Source organism: Chrysemys picta, chromosome 11 (assembly GCF_011386835.1).
Source record: "Chrysemys picta bellii isolate R12L10 chromosome 11, ASM1138683v2, whole genome shotgun sequence".
Lineage (NCBI taxonomy): Eukaryota > Metazoa > Chordata > Testudines > Emydidae > Chrysemys > Chrysemys picta.
The window spans coordinates 6,103,426-6,119,086 of record NC_088801.1 but is presented as its reverse complement, the minus strand read 5'-3'; the positions used below and the strand labels follow the sequence as shown (position 1 = coordinate 6,119,086).

The following is a 15,661-nucleotide window of genomic DNA, read 5'->3' as shown; positions in this document are numbered from 1 at the left end:
CCGGACCACAAAATAACTGTTGGGGATGTGGAGATGCCTATAGTCATCCTCGGGGACCCAGCCTACCCGCTAATGCCCTGGCTCATGAAGCCCTATACTGGCGCCCTGGACACTGAAAAAGAACTCTTCAACTACCGGCTGAGCAAGTGCAGAATGGTGGTGGAGTGTGCTTTTGGCCGTCTCAAGGGGAGATGGAGAAGCTTACTGACTCGCTGTGATCTCAGCGAAACCAATATCCCCATTGTTATAGCAGCTTGCTGTGTGCTCCACAATCTCTGTGAGAGCAAGGGGGAGACCTTTATGGCGGGGTGGGAGGTTGAGGAAAATAGCCTGGCTGGTGATTACTCACAGCCAGACAGCCGGGCGATTAGAAGAGACCAGCGGGAAGCGCTGTGCATCCGGGAGGCTTTGAAAGCAAAGTTCCTGAGTGAGCAGGGTAACCTGTGATTTTATAGTTTGTGTACTGAGAAGCTAAACCTGCCCCCGTTTCTTTACCCAGGTAATGTTGACTATCCTATCCAGTTACATACCCCCTTCACCCCCCCTCCAACACACGTGTCGAAATAAAAATAGTTCTACTTTGTTAAAGCACACCGTTTTCTTTAATACTGTTTTAGCGGGAATTTTTTAAAACTGGGACGCAGACTGTGGTGCGGGGCGGGTCTAGTGTTGTGATGCGAATGCAGCTTCTAAACTCAAGGATTGACAGGCTCCGCTGCGGTGGGATGCTTGTTTCAACGGAGCCTGTCACCCCTCCTGATCGGGACTGTGTGTATGGGAGGTCTATTTGACTTTGTGGCAGGGGGAGGACGGTTACAGATCCCATGCTGTGTGGCTCTGTGATCCTGTCTAAGGACCGGCGCTTAAGATCTGTAACTGCCCTCCCCCGCCACAAAGTCACAGAGCAACCCACCCCCCCCAACATTACATCAAAACAACCTCCCAGACTAACCGGGGCAACTAGTCACTGCATCACTGCACTGTGTATGTGCCCTGCTGCTGTGCCTGCCCCCGACTATGTACCCTGCCAAAGGAGACTGTCCTGTCCAATTTCCAACCCCCTTTCCCCTCCTCCTCCAAAAGAACATGATTGAAACAGTAGTTAACAGAAACGAATTTTTTATTATCAACTACACATGGCATTGGGAGGTGAAACTTGGACGTGGGCTTGTGTCAGGCGGGAAGGAAAGAACTTTTCAAATTTTGGGAAATGAGAGCCTTCTGCTACTAGAGCTCTCTGCAGGGGTGGAGTGAGAGTTAGCAGGGACTCTGCCGCCTCTCCTTCTTTGCACTTTGGGTGAGGTGGGTATGGGACTTGGTGGCGGGGGAGGGCGGTTAGAGATGGACTGCAGCGGGGCTCTGTCCTCCTGCCTCCGTTCCTGCAGAACATCCACAAGGCGCCGGAGTGTGTCCGTTTGCTCCCTCAGTAGTCCAAGCAGCGTTAGAGTCGCCTGCTGGTCTTCCTGCCGCCACCTCTCCTCCCGATCCATGTTGGCTTGGTGCATTCGGGTCAAGTTCTCCCGCCACTGGGTCTGCTGTGCTGCCTGGGCTTGGGAAGAGGCCATAAGCTCAGAGAACATGTCCTCCCGTGTCCTCTTCTTCCTACGCCTAATCCGCGCTAGCCTCTGGGAGTGTGATTCCAGGCTAGGTTGTGAGACAGTCGCAGACGGGGCTGTGGAAATGGGAAAAAGGGAGTGAATTCCTCTGAAAGATAAATGTAGTTGTGAACAAAGAACATAGTCTTTCTCTGTGAACAAGACCATGCACAGCACCTTTCACATGCGCACTCAGCACAAGGTCGAATTCTCGGCCTTCGCATTCTGTGCCTGGGGTCTTGAACAGCACATTTGAGAAGCGAGGCAGCACAACGGAATTTCTGTTGCAGGCAGACATGGTAAGCCGTACACTTGTGGCAGTTTAAAACTTTTATATTACCACTGGCCTCATTTCACATTTAAATCAATGTCAGTCCCTGCTGCCAGCAATCCGGCAAGCGGGAACTCTGCCCCTGTCCCACCCCCTCGCGGCTGTCCCCGGGAACGATCCCTTTCGGCTGCCCCTCTCCCGCCTCCACCGCGTGGCTGCAAACCAGCGGTGACAGTTCTGTAAAGGAACGGGAAAGCAGTCCCAACACTAACATTCCCCTACCTAATTAAAAGCAGGTCACCATGGCCGACATCACCCTGATGAGGATCTCCGAGAGCGACAAAGAGAGAATGCTCCGGGAAAGCCTCCAAAGACCAGGGCCGTATGCCGCCCTGCTGTGCAGAGCAATGATCCCCGAGTACCTGATAATCTCGTGGCGCGGCAACGTGTCGTACTTCGGAGGACCCAATAAGGCCGCTCTCCCCAAGAACCTCATGCAACGGCTTTCAAGTTACCTCCAGGAGAGCTTCATCGAGATGTCCCAGGAGGATTACTGCTCTATCCCCGCACATATAGACCGCATTTTACTGTAGCTGCAGTAGCAGGGAATACACAGTAGAGCGGCTTGTGCAGGACAATCACTGAAAACCGGACATTGCTAGATTTCTTTTCAAAACTTGCACTGCCCCTTACTAAACCGTTAAGCGCCTAGGGCACACTAATCATGAACAACCCATTCTTTTAATTGTTAATATTCCTGTTTTGTTAAAAATAAATGTTTAGATGTTTACAACACTTACTGGCTGATCCTTCACCAGATTCTGTGTCCGGGGTAATGGCTGGGGACGCTTCGTAGGGGATCTCTGTAAGGGTGATGAAGAGATCCTGGCTGTCGGGGAAATCAGCGTTGTGAGAGCTGCCAACTGCCTCGCCCTCCTCATCTCCTTCCTCATCTTCCCCGTCCCCTAACATGTCTGAGGAACCGGCCGTGGACAGTATCCCATCCTCAGAGTCCACGGTCACTGGTGGGGTAGTGGTGGCGGCCGCACCGAGGATGGAATGCAGTGCCTCGTAGAAACGGGATGTCTGGGGATGGGATCCGGAGCGTCCGTTTGCCTCTTTGGTCTTCTGGTAGCCTTGTCTCAGCTCCTTGATTTTCACGCGGCACTGCGTTGCATCCCGGCTGTATCCTCTCTCTGCCATGTCTTTAGAGATCTTCTCGTAGATCTTTGCATTCCTTCTTTTGGATCGCAGCTCGGAAAGCACGGACTCATCGCCCCACACAGCGATGAGATCCAAGACTTCACGATCAGTCCATGCTGGGGCTCTCTTTCTATTCACAGACTGCATGGCCATCACTGCTGGAGAGCTCTGCATCGTTGCCAGTGCTGCTGTGCTCGCCACGATGTCCAGACAGGAAATGAGATTCAAACTGGCCAGACAGGAAAAGGAATTCAAATTCAAATTTTCCCGGGGCTTTTCCTGTGTGGCTGGTCAGAGCATCCGAGCTCGCACTGCTGTCCAGAGCGTCAACAGAGTGGTGCACTGTGGGATAGCTCCCGGAGCTATTAGCGTCGATTTCCATCCACACCTAGCCTAATTCGACATGGCCATGTCGAATTTAGCGCTACTCCCCTCGTCGGGGAGGAGTACAGAAGTCGAATTAAAGAGACCTCTATGTCGAACTAAATAGCATCGCAGTGTGGACGGGTGCAGGGTTAATTCGATTTAACGGCGCTAACTTCGACATAAACGCCTAGTGTAGACCAGGCCTAACAGAGCTCTTCCAGCAGCTCCCATTAGCCGGGAGCCGCGATCGGCCGAACCTGCGGACGCGGCGGGGACACAAACCGGCCCGGCCCTCCAGGGACTTTCCCTGCACAAGCGGCGGAACAAGTTTAGGAACTACTGATCTAGTCTTTTTATAATTAACTTTTATAAACCACACAGCTCACAGTGACCCCTACTGGGTCATCACTTCTCCTAACTTAAATAAACTGCTTATCAACAAACATGCCTAACAATTTTAGCCTTCATAAACTTCTGCATATCAAAGGCACCCAAATTAAAGGTCTCCATCCACTTATTTTCCTTCAGTTTCAATTTGTTGACTCTTTTCTCCCCTCCTCCCATTCTGATTAGCAGAAACTGCAAGCCCACATAAACCCTGCTTTCAATTAATCCTTAACTAGGTGGTGTTCTATTTTATTAATTCATGATGGATAAATGCACACAATATGGTTGCAATTAGCTCGATCACGATCTGGGGTACACTCACCTCTCAAATCCAGGACAACAGACTCAGGCGTGGGACTCTGGGTCCAAGCCTGAGTTAGTGCAATGTGTGTGTGGGTGGAAGAGGAGCTAGGCTTGAGTCTGAATTCAAACCCTGGGCTTCCATAGTAGTACAGACATAGCCCAGTACATCTCCAGTTCTGATTTGAATGTGGTTGAAATCTCACAAGATCAACTAATCTTATGAGATTCCTGCCATTTCTGGGCCAAAATCTTCCCAAGAACAACTCAGTCCTAAACCAGAGTCAAACCTGAACAGTCTCTCTCTCACCTACATCGTCTTTCACCAAACTTCACTAGAGGAAGCTTACGTTAGGGTTCTTGGCAGAGGATAATTCAGTAATGACTATCTCTTTTGTAGATAAATACTGTCCCACAAACATCCCCTCCAATTTCCACACCAGGGTTTTGAGAAAACCAAAGAAGAAGTTGTTTCTAAATAAACCAACCCAGGTTTTACACTGAGCCAGGTGAATGCTTATAGTAAGGGGAACCTTGTGTCTTGTTACAAGGAATGGAATGGACGTGGCTGGATCTATTTATGCTGGCAGAGTGATCTCTGAACAAAACGTCTGTTTCCTGGAAGGTCTTGGGTTTTGTTTCCATGTTAGCTGCCTCTGTGCCCAATATGAAACCATGATAAAATGCCAGGACAGGACTTTGAGAATTTAGTCAGTGCAGAAATGATCAATAAACCTCATATATGACCATGGTGTGTCTCATTATTCGGTCTAATGATCTTAATTTAAAAGCGACCTGTACATACAATGAAGCATGTGGTTTCTAGAAGCAAAGATCTGCAGATCGCCATTATAAAAGCTGCTTTAGATTGTGTGTATATCGGTCAACAAATATTGTCTCTGTGTTTTCTGGAGCCCAATTTGTCATGGGTGGATATAATACCCATGGGCTCATTGCAGTGTTTTTCTTACCACTGTGTATTCTTCTCCTGCTGAAAGTCAAAAATCTTGAATTAGAGCCAATCAGATACAGCTAAACTACGCCCTGGCTGCAGTAAAAATATGCTCAGCGTGCAATTTATTATTAGAACAGGCCAGGCTAAATCTTTACTCACATCACGGCAGACACATATATCCAATTTTTGAAACTTATTTGACTCCTGAGCAAGGGAAAGGAAAAGAGACAACAGATTAGCCGGTTTTAAAAACATAATATACTTTTAGCTGGACCCATTGGGAAACAGTGCTCAAGGCCTGCAACTTCCATTATGCTGAGTTACACAGAGGATCTCTCCCTCCCCCACCCCCCGGAATGGCCTGAGAATTTTCGCTTTCGATCAGTATGTTCTGAATGTTGCCTCAGCTCAATGGAAATGTTGCCACTTGAGCAAACTACAGTAAATTAATAAGGAGAAATTTCCAAAGCACAGAAGTCACTAGACTCCCAGTCCCAGCTCCTCAAAGGAATTTAGGTGAATTGAAATCCATGAGAACTGGGCATAAAATTACCTGTAAGGATCTGGGCCCCAGCTTCCACTGAAAGTCACGGGGAGTTGGATGCCTGATTCCCATTTTTGTCTTTAATAATCCCACCTTCCTGAGGCCCTAATCATGCAAACACTTAAGCACGGGCTTAGCTTTACTAATGGGAGTAATCTCTATGAAATCAATGGGACAACACGCATGCATGAAGTCAACAAGACCATCATGTGATTGAGTTAAGCATCTGTGACAGGTTTCCGAGTGGTAGCCGTGTTAGTCTGTAGAACGAGGAGTCCTTGTGGTACCTTAGAGACTAAAACATTTATTTGAGCATAAGCTTTCATGGGCTAAAGCCCACTTCATCAGATGGATTGCATTGCTGGCACATGCCCCTCTGCCATGTCCATTGGCCAAACCAGACAGTCTCTATGCAAAAGAATAAATGGACACAAAGCAGATGTCAAGAGTTATAACATTCAAAAACCAGTCGGAGAACACTTCAACCATCCTGGTCACTATTACAGACCCAAAAGTCGCAATTATTCAACAAAAAAAACTTCAAAAAAAGACTCCAACGAGAAACTGCAGAACTGGAATTAATTTGCAAAATGGACACCATTAAATTAGGCTTGAATAAAGACTAGGAGTGGATGAGTCATTACCCAAACTAAACTATTTCCCCATGCTAATTTTCCCCCTACTGTTACTCACACCTTCTTGTGAACTGTTTGAAATGGGCCATCCTGATTATCGCTAAGAAAGTTTTTTTTCTCCTGCTGATAATAGCCCATCTTAATTGATTAGTCTCATTAGAGTTGGTATGGCAACACCCAAATTTTCATGTTCTCTGTATATATCTATATCTATATCTAGATACACACCCACACACACATCTTCCTACTGCAGTTTCCACTGCATGCATCTGATGAAGGGGGCTTTAGCCCACAAAAGCTTATACTCAAATTTGTTAGTCTCTAAGGTGCCACAAGTACTCCTCGTTCTTTAAGCATCTGTGTGTCTGCAAGACTGGAGTCTGAATCATATTTTGCTTTTCCTGACATTAAACAACTGATCAGATCCGAAATTTTACTATAAAAAGAAGAAAAATAATCCACGTGAAGTGAGTTTTTTTAATAATACAACTATGCGCAGTGCAGAAAATGCCACTCAGACATCACTGAGTTAGGGCTACCACAGAGTTATTTATGAAAACTCTAATAATAGGAATTGTGCTAAGAAACAGGGCTTTTGGGTTCGCTACAGATATTCACTCAGTGCTTTGTTTTTATCCATTGTAACTAAGTCCTTATTTTAGCACAGACAGGCTTTGTGTTAGGACGGTGGGGTGTGACAGTAACATTTGCACTGAAGTATCTCTGCTTTCATGATGAATACGAAGCAATGAAAGGCAGACAGGTACCAAGACAGATGCCTGTGAGTTCAAACATCAAATATGATTAGTATCTCTGGGCACAGTTATGTTAATCTAATCCTTGCAAAAATTATCAGAAGCATTTCAAGCCCTGGTTTGCTTTGATATATAACTACAAATTAATGCCCTGATCCTTCAGGCATCTGCGTGGAGTTCATTGGAGGCTGGATGTGGTAGGAGCATTAGAGAGGGGAATGGAGGAAGGAACCTCTCCCCCAATACAGGAACATAGGAGGCAGACATAATTTGGTGCCCTGTTCTCCAGGGCGTGGCGGTATCTAGCCTAGAGGAAGGGTGGAGTCGTAGTCAGTACCGAGGTGGCATTATACCCAGGGCCGGTGCAACCTATTAGGCAACCTAGGCGGTCGCCTAGGATGCTAGCATTTGGGGGGTGGCATTTTCCTTGGCGGCGACCGCAGCAGCCGGATCTTCAGCCGCCCCGGTTGGCGGCAGCATTTAGGCAGAGGGAGCTGGGGCAAGGGGGGCAAGGGGAGGGCCGCCTGCAGCAAGTAAGGGGGTGGGGGCGGCACGCAGGGGAACTCCCCACCCCAGCTCACCTCTACTCCGCCTCCTCCCCAAGCACACCACCCCACTCTGCTTCTCTCCCTCCCAGGCTTGCAGCACCAAACAGCTAACAAAAGTCCAGCTAAAGAATCCAAATTAACATCCAAACAAACGATCCTTTAGCCCCTCTCGGATGACAATGAAGTCCCTGACTCTACACCCCTACTCCAGGGCACTGCAGACGTCCAGCCTCCCAGGAGGCCTTGCTTTCTAGCCCCAATGCCTCCCCTCCCTGGGGACTCGGCAGGAATTATTCTAGGGAAGTTCTGGGGCCTGTGTTATGCGGGAGGTCAGACTAGATGAACATAACAGTCCCTTCCAGCCTTAGAGAATCTATGAAGCTTCTTCCAGGAACCCCCCCTGCTTTTTACAGGCCTATCCTGCCCCATGTGGTTCTCCCCAGCCTGCCTGCCGACCTTCTGCAAGTCCTTCCCAGAGAGAGGGAACTCCCCTGGTCACCCTGACCCTTTCACAGCTAGGATCACTAATGTAATTAAGCCACCCACTCAGGATCAGCCCGCGGATAACTGTTATGCCCCAGGCAAGGCTGAGCCCTGAGCCCCAGCTGGCCTGTGATATCCTGATTCTCAGGTTACTCTTTTGCTGCACTTGGGACAGGGAGGAGGGGCCGGAGCGGGGGGTGGGGTGGGGGGTGGGTGGGAAGCAAAAGTGGCTGCTCTGCCACAAATTTCCTCCGTGACCTTAGGCAAGTCATTTAAGCCCCCTGGAAAATAGGAACAGTTGTGGTCTCTCTTTCCCAGTGGTATAAAGGAGACTGAATTTAAAACAATGTAGGCCAAATGAAGGTGCTTGGTGGTATGGACTATTAGGAGTAGTTCTGATGGAGATAGATTAGTGGGCAGAGTGCAGGTGAGATGGTCAAAGATGTGTGTGTGTGTTTCGCCACTGCCATACCAGTGTGACTTCTCTACAATAGAGTGGCACATAGTTTGTAAAGCACTCTATGATCCTTTGGGATAAAAGCGCTACACCGGCAAACAGGGAATTTTGTTTCCATATTTTCAGGAAGGATCTGAAGGCTTCAGAGATGGACAGATGAACAAATGTCTCCACCAAGGCAAAAAAAAATCAGTTAAATTGCCCTTTCCTCTCTGGGTTAATGGAGACACCGTGAGCCAAGGCGGCTGACGTATCGGCCAATGAAAGGCCGTCATGCAGGCTTCTCAACATCCCTTTGCTATCGGATAGATTGGATGCTTCTGGACAAATACTGTAACCTTTGACCAAAAAAGGCTTTAAACTACTCTTTAGTTGCCCTCTTCCATATAGTTTTCACTGCCTACAGCAGCCACTGGATGTAAGGGTGAGAGGGGGGTTCAGACACGGGAGACATTAATGGCCAATCATATGGTTTGATTCCCCCCGCTACCCTCCATGCTTCTTATTTCCCTGCTGCCTCTGCTCCCCTCCAGGCCGTTGGCTCTGCGGTCAGAGGGAGAGAGAACACTATGCCTTTCTATGTTCAGTATTCTTCTCCCAGACTCTTCGGGAAGTGCTATGGAACTGGGCGGGCTCTCTCCACTTTAAAGCTCAGACCCTTCCCATACTGGTGGATGGAAAAGGTCCATCATCTAGCAGAATCGCTGAGGTTCTGCTCCATGGCGGTTGAGAACAGGGTACCAGGGGCCTTGCAGAGTGGGCCCCACACCCTTACAGGGGATCCCAGCACAGCGGACGAGCAGGAAGTGGGGCTAGAAAATCCACTAGAAAGGAAGGCTGGTCTAATGGTTACGGTGGCCTCTGTTGCTTTAGAGGATCTGGATTGCATTCATTGTTCTGCTACTGACTTCCTGTGTGCCCCCTTGGGCAAGTCACTTATGCTCAGAGCCTCCAAATGTACCTGACTCCCATGGATTTCAGAAGTAGTTCAGGGACTGAATACCTTGAGGATCTAGGACTTAGTCTTGCCTCGGTTCTTCAGCTATAAAATTAATGGTGATAATAGCAGTTCCTTTCCTCACGGGAGTGTTATGAGGATAACTAGAGCAAACATGGTGAAGAACATTGTGAGGTACTACGGTAATGGGGACCATATCACCCCTTCAGGGCAAGGACCGTCCACTACTCTATTTGTACAGTGCCTGGCACAATGGGGTCCTGCTCCTGTTTGGCCCTGGGGCACTACTGTAATAAACATGATTAACGGTAAGTACCTAAAATTAGATAGATATCGGGATCTTCCATTCCTTTGGCTTAGCTGTGGCCTGGCAGGTCAGATTCCTTCCTCACAACAGAGTTCCCCCGTGTCCAGACATATTACTCAGGATGGGAACTGAGGCAGGATTTGAAGTTAAGCCCAGATCTACGGTTAAAATCAGATTGCTCTCGTTACGTCGCTGACGGCTGTGAAAACGTTTGCCCCCTGTGTGACATAGGTAGGTTGACTCACCACCCGGTGTAGGCAGGTGGATGGAAGAATTTCTCAGAGAAGCAGATTAGCAACCCTGGCAGAATAACCCCTTTCACTGACGTAGGACGCATCTACACTATGATGCTACAGCATGGCCTTAGTGTAGACACACCCCTGCTTGTCAGCACCTCAGCCTCCTTCCTTCCCTCTGTGTAGATCCAGAATGCTCTGTGCATGCCGCGTGTTTGAGGTGTAGAATGGAGAAGCAGAACACAATGGCAACAGCATTCTAGTCAGTATTTTCCGTTCATTCATAGGTGTCCGTCCACACTATATCAGACCTTAATCTGGTATAAACTGATGTACCTCTGTGGAAGCTAGTGGAGTCACATCAGGATTTTTTGTCCCTTTGGCCCTCGCCTTGCTGTGCTCTGCATGCCAGGGAGTATTCGAGGATTCTCTAAACACTGTGAGAGTCCGTTGCAAATGCTGCTGATATGAGTTGTTTACCGTATCGGTGCACGCAAACAAGGCTGGGTTATTTAGATTTGTCATGTACGGCCCACTCCACCGTTATAGAATAAATATTGTGAGCCAAGTACATAGCAGTGCATTTAGCAGCAAGGCACTTAGCTGGCTTAACAGAAACAAGCTGCAACACCTGTGCATAACAGGGGGCGTTTTCAGTCTTGATTCTGATTTTCCTGCCCCCGACTTTGAGTCAAACTGTTACTATGTTGTTGACATCGAAGGCATGCTGTGAATTTATACTGACCCACACGGTCCATGAGAACTGAGGATTGCTCAGTTCTTGACAAAACCACTTGGGTCTGATTCTAATGAACTATTATTATTATTAATAATAATTAATTAATCATTCCTTGTACCTAGAGGCCTTAACCCAGATAAGACATTGCGTTAGGTGCTGTACGGACAGTAAAAAAACACTGCCTGAAGAGTTAATAATCTAAATAGACAAGAAAGAAAAGGTATAGGTGGTAAGAAGTACTATCACCCCCATTTTACAGATGGGAAACTGAGGCAGGGAGAGACTAAGATGCTTGTCCAAGGTCACACAGGAAATGTGTGGCCGAAGCAGGAATTAAACCCCACTCTCCTGAATACCAAGCCGAGTGTCTTAATCACTGGCTTGATCCTACCTCTTATTTACACCGGTGTAACTACTCCGATTTCAGTGGATATATTCCTGATTTATACCAGTTAAATGGGAGGGACAATTAGAATATCAGGGCAGAGGCTTGCAAGCCAGAATGGAACTTGAAAACCCCATTGTGAAATCATCCCTGCATTCCTCCACTTTTTTGGCAGTGAATTATCCACCATTGGGTTAATATCCATGGGGCTGGTAACTGGCCCGGGACGTTAGGTTGGATTGTGGTTGAAACCAAGCACTTTTAAAAGCATTTTCTTTCTACTTGTTGCTGAAGAGTCAAAGTTCCTGGAAGGCAGAGGGGCTGGGATACGTCAAACTTGAAAACAGTTACTGCTATCTGAAAGTGGGGCCCCTCCCCGCTCATGTGAGCTGGAAAAGCAAAAGAGAATGACACATGTGCTGTTTCCTTTTCCAGTTGCAAAGGGGTCAGGAACTCGGCAAGGAGTGTCTGAACAAGTGTTGCATTCTCCTGAGTCCTTGGTCTCTTCCCTGCCTTTCTAGCTGCTCTGTTTAATCCAGCCGGCGATTCTGAACAGGGGGAAAAAACAGTCAGCACAAATAAGGCATTTCTGAAGGCATAAATTATGAGTGACAAAAACAATGTGACACCATCACCATGTGAGTACCCTATTTTTTTCCCCTCCCTGCAGTAACAGTGAATTTACAAGTCTGTTGTTTAACCAGATGATTTTTAAACACAGTTCAAGTTCTGCAACAAATTGCCTGGAGTCTCCTTAAAGGAAAGAGATATCGATGAAACACTCTGTGTGTCTCTGTGTGTGTGTGTGTGTGTGTGTGTTTGTGTGTGTTTCAAAAGTTACAGAGAGAATCGAAACAGACCTCTGCAAAGTTTAATTCCTGAATATAGCATATGAAAATTTGTTACATTTCATTCTAAGTTCTAGTTTAGAGAAAATATAAAGTAAATGCTTTTCCCGTAAGGAATGAAAATATAGAGCATTCAGAAGGCTTAGTGTCTCTCTTCTGAGATATTAATGGTGCTGCCTAGCTTGTATTTAGAGACACCAAGCTGTCTGTATGTAATATGAGATGCAAGCCAAAAACTGTCAGTCTATATTTAAAGTTACAATGCATGTTTGCTTTGGGAACTTTAGAAACACAGTCTTAGGGCAACTGAATGGTTTTCTCACAGTAACGTTATAGGAGGGAAAATTCAATGCTGGCATAGTTCTGTTGATTTCAGTGAGTGGCGTAGGAGAGAATTTGGCCCAGGGAGTTCAAGTGACCATGCCATTTAATCACCCCATGGTAGAATATTTTTGGGGTAATATTAAAAAAATTGAGGGCCAGATTCTGATCTGGTGCAAATCTAGAGTAACTCCAGCGACACCTATGGAAACATTTTGGGTTTCAATGGTGTAACTGACAGCAGACTGTGACCCACAGTCCAGAGAATGGCTTTGGAAGAGGTTTGCTGTTTTAATTGAAATATAACCAGTTTGGTAACATCACAGCATATTTGTAACAAACCCACCAAAACGGAATTGATCCTCACAGTAGATCCCTGTAATAAAAAGCACAACACAGAGGGGAGTGCTTGGAAAAGATCCACCCTCAACTCTTGGTCCCAGGGTTGCTGTAGGATGAACTGGTCTATATGAAATTGGAAATTGACAATGGTTTTCAAGCTTTGAATGAGATAGATGGATTGAGCAGAAATGTTATATTGAAAAGAATCACTGGAATTTTAGCCAAAGATTTTTATTGGCCCCGGGTCTTTTTACAAGTAGAAACCAACTTAAAGGCTGAAAAATCACCTCCATCTTTTTTTTTTTTTTTTTTGGTTCCAGTAATTTTGACCAGATTTAAGCCTATTCACTGCTAATAGAAGGAAAAAACAAAGATTGGCACTTTAGAAGACACTACGGTGACTGGGAGCTTCTGTCCACTTATTTTCAGACATGTAAATGACATAACTATTGCCCTCAAATGTCTTGTGGGATGGGGGAGTTACACTTATTAGCTGAAATGCACATTATTGATTGGGCAGTGTTGTTGCTTATGTAGAAACCCCAAGGCCCAAGCTTAACTCAGGAGTTTTGCCTGCTTAAGGCGTTCAGGAGTGGACTCTCAGGCCATGATTCAGATCGCACTTGTGCTAGTGTAGATCAGGAGTGACACCAGTTTAAAAGTGGCGAAAGTGAACTCAAGAATCAGGCCTGACATTTGACTTATCTAAAGCGTTAATTCGGTGTGTCAGCATCTCACAACAGTATAGAATGAGAAAACAACTGTATCCATCAAATCATTTCGTTTTCGGTAACATCTAGGAAGGAGTTCTCAGTTTTTGACCATGTCAGACTCTGCAAACCATTTTTACAACCATACACTATAGATGGTTGCATACAAAACTTGCGCCCCTTTACCTAGTGTTGACTTGAAATAATGTCGCTGTCTGCTTTCCAACTCTCTGAATGCAATTTCTCCTGCAGATTCAGACAGGATGTTCCTGTATCCTGTTTCAGTTTGCATCATGGTAAATGTGATCCACATTGTTTAAAAAACAAAATAGGAACGAAATTCAATTAAAGGGGAAGCCTTCTGGTGACTACATATGGAAGTTCAGTGCATTATTTCCATGCAGGCCTGTTTTGTTTTCCTGGCACAAATCCAGTAGCTTTGGCACCAGTCAGTTTCTAATCAAGGAGACGTTAAAGTTCAATGTGTTGAGAGGTCCTGTACAGCACAGACAACAGATGTTTAACAGAGAGGGACTGTGTCTGGCAAAGCAAAGTTGTATGGCTTGATAAGCAAAATAAAAAGTACTGAAGCTGGTGCAAATATCCACAAAGCATCAGCAATCCATCAGACTAATCTTATACTAATTTTTTGATACTGGCTGGGGATGCCAGATAACAGCTGTTTTGTGAGGTTGCTAGAATGGTGTTGGGTAACCTAATTATTAGGGTGCTCTGGTGATCCTCTTGCATTTAGTGATGAATGATACAGGATTTTTACTCACTCTTTCTTTGTATACAAGCATATTCTTGATGGTCCTGAAAGAGCATAACAGAAAGAGGAATGTTTCCATTTTAAAATTCCCAGCTTTATGAACTTAGAGAATTTATTTTCCTCCCATATTCCTCTACCTCTCTTCTTCTGATCATGGCTCCTTTACGTGCCATGTGGTGAAGCCATTATTGAACTGCTGTGAACATCCCTGCAACAGTGTATTTCATCTGCACCGGTTTATTGGTAATCTTATGCTTATTTTTATTATACTCAGCCCATGAGATTTCCCCATATCCCTCCCCCACCCCCCCAAGAAGGCAGTGGGTGTAGACAGTCACCATGTGGATTGTTGTTAGAAAACCTAACCTGGACTCTGGAGATGTCCAGTTCCACGGTAGAGCCCGGGCCTGCTAAACTTTTTCAGGGGAGTTGAAGGACAAAGCCCTGGGTGGGATAATTTAGTTGGGGTTGGTCCTGCTTTGAGCAGCGGGTTAGACTAGATGACCTCCTGAGGTCCCGTCCAACCCTGATAGTCTATGATTCTATGACTGCTCATGTGAGTGAGGATTACTCGCAGGAGTAAGGGTTTGCAGAATGGGGGATCAATCCTGCAAGCTGCTGAACTCTGTCCGGTCTCATCTCCTTCACCGGGAACTGAAGGTGTTCAGCAGGGACAGGCCCTTGAGCACCAGCCTGGGTGTATGCTTCTAAGGGTGCAACCTCTAATGCCCACGTTGGCTGTGTGGAGCAGCAGAAAGGGGAGAACAACTTCCATGAGGCTATTTCCTATCCTGTGCTGAGTGTAGAGGGATTGGAGCCTTGGTGCTGCCGTGCAAGGCACCATCCAGCACAGATTGGAGGGGGAAGTGCTAGGCAAAGGGCTAGTGCCTGACCTCCCTTCTGGAGCCAGGGGAAACTCAAGGACCAGAGTCACCAGCTGGTCTCTTACCCTTCACTCGGGGCTTCTGGCAAAGCCACAGTCAGTCCCTGACGAACCTTCATTGGACAATCTGCTGACTTGGACCTACACTTGATTTTGTTGCCTCTCATCAGTGGAGGCCCTGTCTGGAACAGTAAGTTCTAAATAAGAATGGAGGCTATTGAGTAAGGAAACGTACTTCATTCCATGCATCTGAAGAAGTGAAGTTTTTTACCCACGAAAGCTTATGCCCAAATAAATCTGTTAGTCTTTAAGGTGCCACCGGACTCCTTGTTGTTTTTGTGGATACAGACTAACACGGCTACCCGCTGGTACTTCTCTGCTAAGCACTGAGTATTTAACGAGTCAGGAACCGTGGAGGATTATACTGACCCCATTTTTTAAAAGAGAAGGCCCAAAATGCACCCACAACTGCATGTGAAATTGAGCGCCTGGGTTTGTGTGCAGAAGAGAAGAGTGAGGATGGATTTGATAGCAGCCTTCAACTACCTGAAGGAGGGTTCCAAAGAGGATGGAGCTCGGCTGTTCTCAGTGGTGGCAGATGACAGAACAAGGAGCAATGGTCTCAAGTTGCAGTGCGGGAGGTCTAGGCTGGATATTAGGA

At 46.6% G+C, this 15,661-nt stretch overlaps 2 protein-coding genes across 2 annotated transcripts in view; one reads left to right on the top strand and one right to left on the bottom strand.

The window, feature by feature from the left end:
• Positions 1-1,102: 1,102 nt before the first annotated feature.
• LOC135974297 (uncharacterized) lies at positions 1,103-3,655 on the bottom strand. The gene is made up of 2 exons (XM_065561459.1): positions 2,667-3,655; positions 1,103-1,672 (listed from the first exon to the last, which is right to left on the bottom strand). Exons 1-2 carry the CDS (start codon positions 3,241-3,243, stop codon positions 1,197-1,199), a joined length of 1,053 nt encoding a protein of 350 aa, XP_065417531.1. The 5' UTR covers positions 3,244-3,655; the 3' UTR covers positions 1,103-1,196.
• Positions 3,656-11,202: 7,547 nt separating this feature from the next.
• Positions 11,203-15,661, top strand: part of GYPC (glycophorin C (Gerbich blood group)) — a 39,782-nt gene continuing 35,323 nt past the window's right edge. Inside the window, exon 1 of the mRNA XM_005279756.4 lies at positions 11,203-11,762. Within this exon, the coding sequence (XP_005279813.1) occupies positions 11,729-11,762 (34 nt within the window). The 5' untranslated portion in view covers positions 11,203-11,728. The remainder of the gene's footprint in view (positions 11,763-15,661) is intronic.

Excerpts from the sequence above, each read along its gene's own strand:
- LOC135974297 (XM_065561459.1), bottom strand. The coding sequence starts at position 3,243 with ATGCAGAGCTCTCCAGCAGTGATGGCCATGCAGTCTGTGAATAGAAAG. Across the intron at positions 1,673-2,666 it reads ATCTGGTGAAGGATCAGCCA|CCCCGTCTGCGACTGTCTCA; the intron begins GTAAGTGTTGTA and ends CCATTTCCACAG.